We start from the raw sequence: 15,189 nt of genomic DNA on the forward strand, positions 1-15,189 counted from the left end.
TTTTTTTTTTTTTTGAATGCAGCGGCAAAGTCTAAAATGGATGGCAGAGAAAACAACTCCCAGTGGTCTCAGATTTCTTTTCCCCAAAATTATTTGAAATCAGTGAACACGTAAACAGCCTCAGTATTTGTATCTTTTTAAAAAAATGACACCTTCCTAATCTTAAAGTCAAATGGATGTTTCAGTGATGGGAAATCCCACACAGGCAGTTGTTGCCTTTCATATTTTAAATTCTATCAAGGAGTGAAAACCAGGAGATTTTTTTTAAAAAAAATCAAAATGTTGGCCACTAGAATGCTATTAATCTCCATCTATGACACTCTGATTTCCCTGCTGGTTACCTTAACTTTTTAAATTTCACTTTCCTCTTACTATATTTACATCACTTCCATTGTCTTCCTGTTAATTGCAGTCTTGTTTATAAAATGCATTGTTTTTGTTTTATGTTTAGTTTATTTTTAAAGCAAAGATGGTCTTCAGTGGAACAGTTGTAAACTTTGCATTATGTAGGTTTTGTGATAGTCTATCATCACAAAAAAGAATCAGTTTGGTACAGTGCTTAGGGCACTAGGGTAGGGAGCAGGAGACTGTGAATTCTAGTTCCACCTTAGTCACCAAGCCAGCTAGGTGACTTTGGGCCAATCTTTTAATCTCAGTCCTAGGAAGGAGGCAAGAAGAAACCAACTCTTGCCAAGAAAACTGTAGGGACAGTCCTGGCAGTCAACAGGAGTCAATACTGTCTCAAAGGAACAAAAAAATTATAATCCAAAGCAAACCAGTTTGTTTAGCAGTTGAGTGAGCCCAGGTACAGACCTCAGCAGCTTCACTTCCCCAAAAATACATACATTTTTTTTATAGATGAGCTAAACTCTTTCAATAGGCTCAGTTTGGACTTAATTACGTGGCTTAAACCTAACAGAGGAAGGCATAAGCTGAGGAGTAGAATTGAAAGAGAGAGCAAATTTGATCTAGTGATTAGGGTACCAGTTAAGAACCGGGTGACTGTGAGTTCTAGTCCTACCTTAGGCACAAAGCCAGCCAGATGATCTTGCACCAGTCACTCTCTCTCAGCCCTAGGAAGGAGGCAAGGGCCAACCATTTCAGAAATCTTGCCATAATTGTTAGTGATGGAAATCACCTTGATTTCAAGGTGTGTGTACACATACCCACAGGAATAAGGTGGCTCAGTGGCTAAAACGCTGAGCTTGTTGATTAGAAGGTTGGCAGTTCAGCAGTTTGAATCCCTAGCGCTGCATAATGGAGTGAGCTCCCGTTACTTGTCCCAGCTTCTGCCAACCTAGCAGTTCGAAAACATGTTAAAAAATGCAAGTAGAAAAATAGAGACCACTTTGGTAGGAAGGTAACAGTGTTCCGTGCACCTTTGGCATTTAGTCATGCCGGCCACATGACCACGGAATTGTCATCAGACAGCGCTGGCTCTTCGGCTTTGAAACGGAGATGAGCACCGCCCCCTAGAGCTGGAATCGACTAGCATGCATGTGCGGGGGAACCTTTACTTTTACCTTTGCCTTGGACACACACACAAGCCATTAAAATAATCTCATATGCATCCACTGCAGAAAGCAATTATTTTTTTCTCTTTTGATTTGGAAGGCAGTAAATGCAAAATTGCAACAAAGCACACAGCGGTAGGGTATTAAAAAAGGCATCTGAACAGTCCAAGTCAAAGTTACATTTCCAGCAGATTCAAAATTATTTTTATTCATTTAGGGGGAAAAAATAAGCACCCCAGCCCAGCTGCACCCCTCAAGCTTCATCAGGTCAGTAACAAACCAAACAACACATTTGCCAAACAGACTTTCCAAGATTGGTTTGCTCTACGTTCCTGCAGATCTCCAACTCATTCGGTTAATTAACTGTATATCCATGTTCTGTATGCAGTCCCTAATTTACTGGTCAGCATAAGATGCTACATGAATTCAGCTATAGATTCTTTGTTTATATTGTGTATTGTGGTAACCTTTCTGAATCTATAGGTGTGCACTATGTTCATGCCCAGAAGAAAATAAATGCAGGATTCTACTTTCCATCAATTTTTCAAATCTTTTCCTCTTTTTTATCCCCCAAGGATTCCATAATGAAAATGTGTGGTTCTTATCCACAGCATAATACAGGTAGTCCACAACCTATGGCCATAATTGTGCATGGAATTATGGTTGTACGTTGTGACAGTCATGAAGCAGGTCATCACATGACCATGCCTGACTTTACGAGTTTGTAAAGTTGATTGTTAAGCAAATGCTGCAGTCCTTAAGCAAGTCCGTTTTATGTAATGTGCATTTTTTTTTTTTTTGCTGGAAACCGGAAGTCAATGCTGGGAACTGGACAACAATGCTGAAAATCAGTCACATGACCACGAGACAGTGCCAATGGCCTTAAATATTGTCAAGTGTCCAAACTGCATTCACATTACTACCAGGGGGGCGTACAGTTCTTCCAACTTCAAAATTGGGTCCTAAGTACCTTTGGGGGAGGTCCGTCATAAATTTGAATGGTCGCTAATCAAGGACTACATGTTCGATAGGCAGCTCACTATATTTCACAGTTTTCTTGGAGTTGTGTCCTGCAGAGTAGGCATTTCTCAACCTCAGCAATTTCAAGAAGTGTGGACTTCAACTCCCAGAATTCCCCAGCCAGCATGCTTAGTCCACAAACAGCATGCTGGCTGGGGAATTCTGGGTGTTGAAGTCCACACATCTTTAAAAGTTGTGAAACACTGCTATAGAGAAAGATCGACAAGCAAAATATGAACTTCTCTGGGTAAAATTTCTCCTTCATTCCTGTTTATTGAGGAACACCCCTAATACACAGGTGAAACTCTTAAGCACTTTGCATGCAAAGGCACAGATAATACAACCTGCAGATAGATTTATCCTCTCCTACCCACTATCTCCAGTATAAAATGCAGGGCTCCCCAAATATGGAAACTGATCTAAATTTTTAATTTCAACAGTGGGTTGGTATTCTTTAAAAAAAAAACCAGCACAAACTCCCAAAAAGAAATTTCCAGGGAATGAAATACACAATTTCCTGAGAGGGGACAGTGCAAGTATGGTCCACAGTGGCCTCTGGCAGCAGCCGAGAACTTCCCACTCGAACTGAGGTTTCCAGCAGAAACAGGAACCATTCTTCATTCGCCTGTCCAGAGTCAAAAAGTCTCCAAGCTATTTGAAGAAGAGATCTTCCCTTAAAGAGGTCTACCTACTTTGCAACAATCCCTTTAAAAAAATCAAATCCTGCTTTGGATGTGAACTAATCTTTTGGGTGTCCATTAACTGAGCTTCTGCCATGAGTATGGAGGCCATTCCATTAGAGGATAAACAACCTTTTATGGAAGATCAGAGATTCTGAAGCCAATGCCAAATATTGTGAAGTCCATCCTCCTCTCTGTGGGATCCCAGCAGCTGCAGAAATCGGCTTAACCTGGTGAGAATGGCAAACATACACTGCATGGGCTCAACAGTGGTAGGAAACCTACATTCAAAATCAAAGAATTCAGATTTCAAATAAAAGAAAATGTTAACTGGCCAACAAGGAAACAAACCAGCTCCCTTAATTCTTCTCTGGCCGGTTCCGGTTGAGGACAGCTTTGGGAGCAAATTCCAGCTTGTCCTTCAGACTGACCACTTGGGTAAGGTCTTTCCCAACGCTCTCTTGGAGCTTACGGTCCTCACGTCGTTCCGAAATGCTCTTCTCGTCCTCGGGGGTCTGTGGAGGGGGCTTGCCCCGGATGAACCACTCAAGATTGTAGCCAACCACCCCGACCACAAAGGCTACGGGGAAGGTGACGTAAGGAGCATAGGTTCGTATGCTCGCCCAGAAGATGGGCCACATGACTCCAGCAGGTTCTGTAGAAGTGAAGGAAGACACTGTTGAAGGACCAGCAACTCCGTCAAACCTATACAGGTAGTCCTCGACTTACAAGCAGTCACTTAGTGACCCTTCAAAGTTGCAACGGCATTGAAAACAAGGAACCAATGACCAGTTTTTCAGAGTTACGATCATTGCAGCATCCCCACGATCATGTGATCAAAATTCAGATGCTTTGCAACTGGATCATAGTTAGGACCGTTGCTGTGTCCCAAGGTCACGTGATCCCCTTCTGCGACCTTCTGACAAGCAAAGTCCATGGGGAAGCCAAATTCACTTAACAGCCGGGTGACTAACTTATCAACTGCAGTGATTCACTGAACAACTGTGGTTGAAAGAAAGGTTGTTAAAATGGAGCAGAACTCACTTAACCGATGTCTCACCTAACCACAGAAATTCTGGGCCCAATTATGGTCGTAAGTCGAGGACTACCTGTAGTGACATTCAAGGCATGCTCAGAAAATGGAATTGCATGGGGAAAATGATCTATATTCTTCAGCTATGATCAGTCTGGCCAGAAATCCCAATTTTAAGCGCCTGGTTAAAAGCATCTATGGGGTCTTTGGTACTCTCTCAGCTTGGTGGTTTTAGAATTAGAATTAATTAGAATTAGAATTTTCTTGCAGCTGTTCCATTGGTACTAAACTATTACCTAGTTTAGCAATGAAATGTCTGCAAGAAAACCACCAACCTCAGAGAGCATCAAAAACGCCATAATTCAATCTTGAATGACAGTCTATCGGTCTATCCATCTATCTTGCAGATACTCATTACTCCTCCATCTAAGCCCTTCTGCACAAGTGGCAAGCACATGGTGAATCCTCCGGGCTGTGATCAAATACCCATTTTCATTTATTAGCGAAAGAGAATGCAAGAAGCTGGAAATCCGCTTTGGTTTTAATATTGAAACATTTAAGGGTAAAGGCAGGAAGAAATCTGGTGATCACTAAGAGTGGTAAGGGGACTGGTATACCTCCGTATCTGCCCCTTTAATTTGGCAGGAAGCTTGCATTTAAGCTTGCAATTTCAACAAACATTGGCTTTTAGCAGACTGGTGGGGATTTATCCGCAGGTGATCGAATTCCCCGGGGAGATGACAAAACAACAACGGAGTGTTCGTGATAGCACTTTAAAAAACTAACCTTAACTTTATTGGTCTTTAAAAAGCCACAAGGCTCTTGATTGGTTTTCCCTGGGTAGCTATTTGAAATGTCATTTTGTTCCCTGGGCTTTTTCTTTGCAGAGAGCCAGAAATCAGAAGCACTTTATTTAAGCAGAATTATCTCTTGGTTGCTTGCTGGGCTCCAAAGTCTTATTGCAAACAAAACACACCCAGTTCTCATTGTGGCCTCAGCAAGGCAGAGGCTCTGTTAGCCCTACAAGGTAGACCAGACTGGAAACCGAGATTAGGAATGTTCATACAGGGAGTCCTCGACTTACAACACCTCGTTGAGTGACCAAAGTTACAACAGAGTGAAAAAAGCAACTTGTGACCATTTTGCACTCTTGCAACCATTGTGGCATCCCAGTGGTCACGTGATCAAACCTCATCCCCTCTGGCGACCTTCTGACAAGCAAAGTCAATGGGGAAGCCACTTAACAGCCCTGTTACTACTTTAACACCTGCAGTGATTCACTCAACAACTATGGCAAGAAAGATCGTTCAGTGGGGCAAAACTTACTTAACTGTCTCGCTTAGCAACCGAAATTTTGGGCTCAATTGTGGTCGTACGTCAAGGACTACCTGTACTGACATAAGGCACTAAAAGACAAATTTTTATCTATTTCTCCCTCCTTACAAAAAAAAAAATACAAATAATATTTCTTAAAATATAAGGCACTAAAACAGGGGTCTCCAACCTTGGCACCTTTAAGACTTGTGACCTTCAACTCCCAGAGTTCCTCAGCCAGCAAAGCTTTCTGGGAATTCTGGGAGTTGAAGTCCACAAGTCTTAAAGTTGCCAAAGTTGGAGACCCCTGCACTAAAAGACTACCGCGTTTCCCTGAAAATAAGACCCTGCCCTCTTTATTTTTTCTTTCTTGTGGGAAAGGAAATTTGATATATATCAGGCCATGACATTCAATTATTCTGTGGTTGTTTAAATCTGAATAACAGTTTTTTTTGTTTTGTTTTAATAACTCTAACCCAATAGGCTAGGAAATGTAAGCATAGATTGAACAGAACAAAAATATTTAGCTGGCTTTGAAAGAAATAGATAGTTTACAAAACAACAAGAGCCAATTCAGTGTAATATACATCTATCATTCAAACTCAGGTGTCTTTTCAGGAGAATGCCAACAAGAACTGCACTGTAAAATATACATTTTAAACAAAATGTATGTTTTGGAAAAAACATATCAGAAATTCTTCACTTATGATATTTTAAAACATCAAGAGGGCAACTGACATGAATTAAGTGGCCCTCATTAACTTTTGGTTCCAGAGATGGACCCAAATTTTAAGAAGGTCCTTCCTCAAATTGCTTTTTATCTCAAGACACATCCAAACTTCTTGGAATTATCTATAAGCCTGAAAGGCCTTTCTGACACCTGTTAAAGTCCCAAATTATCCAGGACTTTTTAAAGCAAGCACCTGCACCCTGAACTGTATTTGGAAATGTACTGGAAACCTACATTTCTGTTTAAGGACAGCTGATTAGATTCCAGGGTAATAAAAAAAGTGGGACATGGTGGCTCAGTGGCTAAGACGCTGAGCTTGTCAATCGAAAGGTTGGCAGTTCAGCGGTTCGAATCCCTAGTGCCGCGTAATGGGGTGAGCTCCCGTTACTTGTCCCAGCTTTTGCCAACCTAGCAGTTCGAAAGCATGTAAAAAATGCAAGTAGAAAAATAGGGACCACCTTTGGTGGGAAGGGAACAGCGTTCCGTGCGCCTTTGGCGTTGAGTCATGCCGGTCACATGACCATGGAGACATCTTCGGACAGCACTGGCTCTTTGGCTTTGAAACAGAGATGAGCACCACTCCCTAGAGTCTAGGGAACGACTCACACATATGTGTGAGGGGAATCTTTACCTTTACCTAATAATTCCAACACGCAAGGAAGTTGGAATTTTCGGGAAAAATAATGATTTATTTGTAAAATTATCTGAGCACAGATAACTAAGCTACACATCTTCTGTCCAGGAAGGACAGCAATGTCACCACCTCTCTAGACTAGCGTTTCTCAACCTTAGCAACTTTCAAGATATGTGGACTTCAACTCTCAGAATTCCCCAGCCAGCCATGATGAAATCCACTCATCTTAAAAGTTGCCAAGGTTGAGAAACAAAGAACTATTTCACGACTTTGATCTAACACCAAGATCACGATGGTTACTCTTCTGTTTTTCGCTAATGTCTCTAATCCAATAACTTCCAAGTCTACTAAAGTGTCAATACTATTGTTATCTATAGCCAAAGACAAAGAAAGACACAGAAGGCTACTACTTAGAACAGCACCATGAGAGTAGAGGACTACTTCTAGATTAGATTATCTTTGGGAATCTTAGATTCTGCAGTTAATTCTGATCAGTGCCAACTATATTTAGAAGGTAGCCAAAAACTTATAAGTCTCTGACTGGGAATAGACACATTTGGGACAACATGCTTTGACTGGACTTCAATGACTTGATCTTACTATGGTTTTGCTTAATGTCTTCTCCATTTGCTTTCAAAAGCCAGACTCCTACACTTCCCTGCTCTACCATATCTGGAAATTCCTCTCTATTTCCAGTGAGAGATCCAAATTCAAATTAAGAAGGAATTTCCTGATGGTGAGAGCTATAAAAGAATGGATAAGCATGGCTCCTGATATTATGAGTGCTCCATTAGCAGAAGTATTCAAGAAAAGATTGGATAGCCATTTGTCCAGGAGGGTATGAAGATTCCTGCTCTGATCAGAATGCTGGATTAGAAGAACATCTAAGGGCCTTCCAACCCTATGCTGCTACATCAAACTTAGGCACAAGACATTCAGGAGTTTAGTGTTCCATCTGCTAGTCATCTTCCAGTGGAAGACCTGCATTTTGGAGAAGACCTATATATGGAGAAAACATATAAAGAACAATTGCTGGAACTCGGTATGTCCAGTTTAATGAAAAGAAGGACTAGGGGAGACATGATAGCAGTGTTCCAATATCTCAGGGGCTGCCACAGAGAAGAAAGAGTCAAGCTATTCTCCAAAGCACCTGAGGATAGGACAAGAAGCAATGGATAGACACTAATCAGGGAAAGAAGCAACCTAGAACTAAGGAGAAATTTCTTGATAGTTAGAACAATTAATCAGTGGAACAACTTGGCTCCAACACTGGAAGTTTCTAAGAATATGCTGGACAACCATTTATTTGAAGTGATGTAGGGTTTCCTGCTTGAGTAGAGGGTTGGGCTGGAAGACTTCAAAGCTCCCTTCAAACTCTCTACTCTACTCTTCTACTCTATTCTAAACTAGCAAACCTGATCCCTTGTGAGAAACAGACCAATCCAATTCCAATCGCTTCCACAGTTGCACTACCCATCAACAGTCCTTGTTAGGATGGAGCTTTATTGATTTTTCTTTGCAGGGAATTGGTTGAGCCAGAGGTTCATGTAAGCAGATTTTTAAAGTGCTTTGGAGCTGACTTGGCTTTCCACATCTTAGAGTCAATGCTGAAAAGTGAAAGACCACACCTCTTCTTGCAGCTGATTGAGATGTAGAAGAACAAGGGAGATTCCAAATATTGACAATACCTTGCTCCAAATTCTGAGGTAACCTCATGCTGCCATGTTGTGTCAAAAAAAAAAAAAGACAAGGACAAGGACAAAGTGAAAGCCTGAAAAATCCTACAGCAGGAAAGACATGAAGCTGAGCAAAAGTGGATCTTCTCTACTGTTCAAGAACAAGGCCATGAAAGTGTCAAGTCTCCAGACTTCTCGAAGAACAACAGCATCCCACCCCAAGAGAATTGACAAGGCCATGCAATATGGACACACCGAAAGAGACAGATGGACGGATAGGACAAACCAGACATTAGTTCTTCTTAGTCTCTCCATATTTTATCTTCTACTGGAGATAAAACCAAAAAATTAAAGCTACATTCAAAGAAATACTACAGGAGAGGTGTGTGATGAAGCCAAGAGCATGTTCTTGAACATAAGACATTTTGGATGAATAACCCCACAGAATAGGAATAGGAATAGGAATATAATTCTTTATTGGCCAAGTGTGATTGGACACACAAGGAATTTGTCTTTGGTGTATATGCTCTCAGTGTACATAAAAAGAAAAAAAAACAATCATCAAGAATCATAACATACAACAGTTAGTAATAGTCATGGGTAACTAAATAAGCAATCAAATCCTACTAGAAAACAAATAAAACAATATAAATCATAGAGATACAAGCAACAAGGTTATAGCCATAAGTGGGAAGAGATAGGTACTAAGACATCCCCTGATAATAAGCCCAATCAGGCTTTTGAGTGCATGGCAATAAGGCCAAGTGCTTATTTCAGGGTTCAAAAAAATATAAGACAGGGTCTTATTTTCAGGGGAAAACGGTAGTAAGGATGAGAAGAATAGTAATATAGTCTACAGATAGCACCTATCCCCGACAAGAATAGCCAGGATGTTCAAGAATAAATCTGAAAAATGTTGGAAATTTAATCAGATATCTGGTTCATATTACCATATGTGGTGGACATGCACAGAAGCTAAAAGATATTGGACTAAAATCCACACATGGTTGGAAAAAATGATTAAAAAGCATATAGTTTTAAACCACAAGTTTTTCTATTGGGGATCATACCTGAAACTTATAATAGAGAATTGAGATATTTGATTGTGAATGTAGTAACAACAGCTAGGACTGTGTTTGCTAAGAATTGGAAAAGTGAGAAATTACCATCGCAAGATGAAATTATTAAGAAAATAATGGAATGTGCAGAAATGAGTAAATTGACATTTGAAATCAGAGAACAGGAAGATAAACAATATTACAAGATATGGGATTTATTTTATCAATGGCTAGAAGGAAAAATATGTAAAAAAGTATTTGAGAGAGGCTTTTATAAGGAAAGAATTGTTGAATGACAATTGATTTAAGATGATGGAATGAATGATGTAATAAGATAAAATATTAATTTAGAATAATTTATATGAAATGAGAGAATGAAATATTATAGTTAACTAAAGGATCAATTGATTAAAACATTTGGATACATATTAGATTGATAAAATGTAAGATTAGGCAAATTAATGATACGTATATGTTGAAATTGCACAAAAGATTTGGAATCAACCTACCAACACACTGTATCTGAATTAAAGATGTTTTTGTTTATTTGTATTAAAAAATTTTTTTTAAAAAAAAGAATAATAATACAGTCTTAGTTAATTTGACAGTGTTGTGGGAATTGTTTGTTTAGCAGAGTGATGGCATTCGGGGAAAAACTGTTCTTGTGTCTAGTTGTTCTGGTGTGCAGTGCTCTGTAGCATCGTTTTGAGGGTAGAAGTTGAAACAATTTATGTCCAGGATGTGAGGGGTCTATATAGATATGATCTTATATGATATGATATGATATGATATGATATGATATGATATGATACGATATGATATTATTATATTATTATATTATATTAATATATAATAGGGACCCTCACATTTTTGCTTCTCAGCATCTATATGAAATCTATATTCTACATAGAGTGGCGTGGGAGAACGTAGCTTTCCAGTCTCTTTTCGAGAGATCTCATCCCACCCTTTGGAGAATATGGAAATCTGCCATTTGAATCAAAGGAGGAAGGCACCCTCAGTCCAACAGCAGCAGGTTGGTTTTGCAAAAATTGGTTTTAACAAAAAACCAATTACTTAGCCAACTTAGGACAAGATTAGGCAAACAAAGAAAAATCTCCTCTTGCAGAGCCCCTAAACCAGTGGACTTCAATTCCCAGAATTCCCCAGCCAGCTTCTGAGAGTTAGAGTCCACATAGCTTCAAGCTGCTAAGGTTGAGAAACACTGCTCTAAACCAGGGGTCTCCAACCTTGGCAACTTTAAGCCTGGAAGACTTCAACTCCCAGAATTCCCCAGCCAGCTTTGCTGGGGGGAAAAGCTGGCTGTGGAATTCTGGGAGTTGAAGTTCACAAGTCTAAAAGTTGTCAAGGTTGGAGACCCCTGAGTTAGAGCAGTGGTCACCAACCAGTGGTCCATGGAGTACTGGCAGTCCATGAGAAAATTTTGGTGGTCCGCAGAAAAATTATTTGCATTTTTTATATTGCACTAAATACTATTTATCTTTTTAAAAAATTCATGTTAGTAGTCCTCAGGATTTAAAATTATGAATTTAGTGGTCCCTGACATCTGAAAGGTTGGTGACCCCTGAGTTAAGAGGACAAAGCTTACAAACAAGGAGACCAAAAGTTAAGTTTGCACAACCCACTGAAGTACAAAGGCTTTTCTTCTTCACTTCTAACCGGCCAGGGTGGTCTCCTCTGATCTTTTCTACCAAGGCAGAGGGAACTGGAGAGAGATCCCTTTGGAATCTGCTAATAAAAACTGTTAATCCCGTGGCGCAAGATCCAGCATTAGCAGCGGCAGAGTTAGGATCTGGATCTAAAATCCCCGGGAAGTCAAACTACCCTGCCAACAGCTGATGCCAACTCCTTGCCTTTGCTTCCAAACTCGCTTTTGCTCCTCTCTGCCCCGCACCCCAAAGGTCGCACCCAATTCCACGTCGGGTAGGTGGGTGGCTTTCCTATTCCCGGTCCCAAATTTCCCCTTGCTCAGCCCCCTCGCCTCCCTCCGAGTAGGGGGAAGCTCCGGGTTGGACACCTCCACCCACCCACAAGCGCTGCCACCCCAGCGGTCAAAGATCCTGGCTTTTTTCCAAAGGGGGCACCCGGAGCGCGCAAGCCAGGAATCCCAAGCCGTCCCCTTTGCTGGAGCAGGGGGTTGGACTAGATGACCTCCAGGTCCCTTCCAGCCCCGGATCGCTGGGCTGCGCCCCCCCCCCTTGGAAACCGCGCCCCGCGATCTCCATCGGATCGTCCTCCCCCAAGGTCGGAAGAAGCTTGGAGGAGGACGAAAAGCTCCAGCCACGCGTGCAGGGAGCGACCTTGCGGCCGATCGCCGCGATCCAAGCCGGCCTTCCGAGCCCAGACCCGGTGCAAGGCCACCCAGCCACCCAGCCACCCACCGACCCAGCGGGCTGGAAAGGTGGGGAAGGAAGGCAAGGGGGCTTCCGACGGCCGGGACTCGCCTCCCCTCGCCGCCCTCCGTCTCACCTCCTCCTCCTCCTCCTCCAGCGGAGCCGCCGCCAAGCCAAGCCAGGCCAAGCCTCCTCCGGCGGGGCTCCGCGTGCGCCCTAGCTCCGCTTCCTGCCGCCGCTTCATTGGGCGCCGCTGCTCTCCGCCCGGGGCTGCCCATTGGCGGCGAGAGGAGAGGAGAGGCCGGGCCGAGGAGGGACCGAGCAGGGAGGCGCTTTCTTCCCGGTCCTGATGCCCGTCTTTGCGCGCTCCTTGGGCACCTCCGTCCCTCTCCCGAGCGCTCGGACGCAGAGCGACCTGATTACAAATTACTAGAGGTGGAAGGGACCTTGGAGGTCATCTAGTCCAACGCCCCACCCCACCCCAACTCAAGCAGGAGACCCTACACCATTTCTGACAAATGGCAGTCCAAACTTTTCTTGAAAACCTCCAGTGATGAAGCTCCCACAACTTCCGAAGGCAACTTCTGTTCCATGGGTTGATTGTTCTCACTGTCAGAAAGTTCCTCCTCATTTCTAGGTTGAAGCTCTCCTTGGTCGGTTTCCGTCCATTGTTCCTTCCTTGTCTGGCCTTCAGGTGCTTTGGTTCCTCGACCTGGTTCTCACCCATCGCTTCGCTTTAAAGGTGTAGGTAGGGGTAGTCCTCGACTTACAATGGTTCGTTTAGTGACTGTTCAAAGTTCTAACTGTGTGGGGGAACAGTGATTTAGGACCGTTTTTTCACACTTAGCGTTGCAGCGGCCCTAGGGTTACATGGCCAAACCTCAGATTTTATAGTAACAGAGTTGGAAGGGACCTTGGAGGTCATCCAGTCCAACCCCCCCACCAACTCAAGCAGGAGACCCTACACCATTTCTGACATATGGCAGTCCAATCTTTTCTTGAAAGCTTCCAGCAATGACGCTCCCACAACTTCCAAAGGCAACTTCTGTTCCATTGGTTGATTGTTCTCACTTCCTCCTTAATTTCCAGGTTGAATCTCTCCATGATCAGTTTCCATCCATTGTTCCTTGTCTGGCCTTCAGGTGCTTCGGTTCCTCGACCTGGTTCTCGCCCATCGCTTCGCTTTAAAGGTATAGGGGTAGTCCTCGACTTACAACGGTTCTTTTAGTGACCGTTCAAAGTTCCAACCATGGGTTGGAACAGTGACTTAGGATTGTTTTTCACAGTTAGGAGCGTTGCAGCAGCCCTACGGTTACATGACCGAACCTCAGATGTTACAGTAACAGAGTTGGAAGGGACCTTGGAGGTCATCTAGTCCAGGGGTCTCCAACCTTGGTCCCTTTAAGACTTGTGGACTTCAACTCCCAGAGTCCCTCAGCCAGCAAAGCAAAGCTGGCTGAGGAACTCTGGGAGTTGAAGTCCACAAGTCTTAAAGGGACCAAGGTTGGAGACCCCTGATCTAGTCCAACCCGCTACTCATGCAGGAGACCTGTACTAGGGATTCGAACCTCCGAACTGCTTGGCAACTGAGTCATTTTTTTAAAATAAGAAACATTTTATTAGGTTATAAAATAAGACACAAGCGACAAAAGAAAATGGGAAGGGAGTGAGGGGAAAGCGGGGAAAGTGAGGAAGGGCTGGGGAAAAAGAAAAAAAAAGTGTTGACGTCCCTCAGTTGCAATAAAATGAAACATTAACATCAAACCACAACTTTTTGTTTTTCCATAGTAATATAAACCAGTCATTTCTGTAAACACATATCAATCTAACCCAGGGGTCTGCAAACTTGGCTCTTTTAAGACTTGTGGACTTCAACTCCCAGAGTTCCTCAGCCAGCTTTGCTAAGGAACTCTGGGAGTTGAAGTCCACAAGTCTTAAAAGAGCCAAGTTTGCAGACCCCTGACCTTACCGGTAAAACCCAAAATCATATTTGCAACTGACTCATATTTATGGCGGTTGCAGTGTCCCAGGATCATGTGAACTCCTTTTGCGACATTCCAACGAGCAAAGTCAATGCGGGAAGCCACATTCACTTAAGAATTGCAGTGATTCGCTTAACAGATGTGGCAAGGAAAGTTGTAAAATGGGGCAAAACTCACTTAACAAATTTCTCACTTAACAACATAAATCTGGGGCTCAGTCGTGGTCGTAAGTTGACTACCTGTATAAATAGAGGCACAGAATGAAAATCACAGGTAGTCCTCAACTTACGACCACAATGAAGCCCAAAATTTCTGCTGCTAAATGAGATATTTTGTTAAAGTAAGTTTTGCCCCATTTTACGACCTTTCTTGCCACTGGTGTTAAATGAATCGCTGCACTCGTTAAGCTAGTAGCCCAGTTGTTAAGTGAATCTGGTTTCCTCCTTGACTTTGCTTGTCGGAAGGTTACAAAAAGTGATCACATGACCCTGAGACACGGCTATCGTCATAAATATGAGTCAGTTGCCAAGCATCTGAATTTTGATCATGTGATGATCAGGCTGCTGCAATGGTTGTAACCAGGGGTGAAATCTGCTTACCTTCCCTACTAGTTCGGAAGTGCGCGCTCTGCTCGCGGGCGCGTTTGTCATGTGCGATTTTGGACCCTCTGCACATGCGCAAAGCCTTCTGCGCATGCACAGAGAGTCAGAAACAGATTACTTCCTGGTTAAGACCAGGAAGTAACGATGTCCGTGGGGGTGAGCGGAGCTTCGCACTGCCGCCGCTACAGGTTCACCAAACCACATGCCGCTGCCTCTACCGGTTCACCTGAACTGGTGCGAACCGGTAGCATTTCACCCCTGGTTGTAACTGTGAAAAAAGGTCATGTCACTTTTTTCAGCCCTGTTGTAACTTTGAATGGTCACTAAATGAACTTGCAGGATGAGGACTACCTGTATTAGTACCGCTTTATAAAACCTTAGTAAGACCACGTCTGGAATACAGCTTCAGCTCTATTCTAAATTCAGAGATCCTCCCCCACTTCCAACAATCCAGCCTTCCCCACCCTCGCTGGGTTTGCTCCAAGTAGGCTTTGCTGGTGAAACCTGCAGCTTGGCCCTGTCTCCGCAAGCAGATGTGGGCAGCCCTGCCTAAGTGCAAAGATTTGAATGTGTCTCCAATCTCTGCTTTTCCTCA

The 15,189-nt window shown here is 42.9% G+C and overlaps 1 protein-coding gene across 1 annotated transcript; it reads right to left on the bottom strand.

Annotated features, from left to right (window-relative positions):
• Positions 1-1,684: 1,684 nt before the first annotated feature.
• On the bottom strand, positions 1,685-12,256 carry SMIM12 (small integral membrane protein 12). Its single transcript, XM_058196429.1, has 2 exons — positions 12,147-12,256; positions 1,685-3,869 (listed from the first exon to the last, which is right to left on the bottom strand). The coding sequence occupies exon 2, from the start codon at positions 3,853-3,855 to the stop codon at positions 3,574-3,576; it is 282 nt and encodes a 93-aa protein (XP_058052412.1). The 5' UTR covers positions 3,856-3,869; positions 12,147-12,256; the 3' UTR covers positions 1,685-3,573.
• Between the last annotated feature and the right edge of the window lie 2,933 nt (positions 12,257-15,189).

The sequence above is a fragment of the Ahaetulla prasina genome, chromosome 10, assembly GCF_028640845.1.
Source record: "Ahaetulla prasina isolate Xishuangbanna chromosome 10, ASM2864084v1, whole genome shotgun sequence".
NCBI classification, from domain to species: Eukaryota; Metazoa; Chordata; class Lepidosauria; order Squamata; family Colubridae; genus Ahaetulla; species Ahaetulla prasina.

What these genes read in the sequence shown, in the direction of transcription:
- SMIM12 (XM_058196429.1), bottom strand. Translation starts at nt 3,855, where the DNA reads ATGTGGCCCATCTTCTGGGCGAGCATACGAACCTATGCTCCTTACGTC.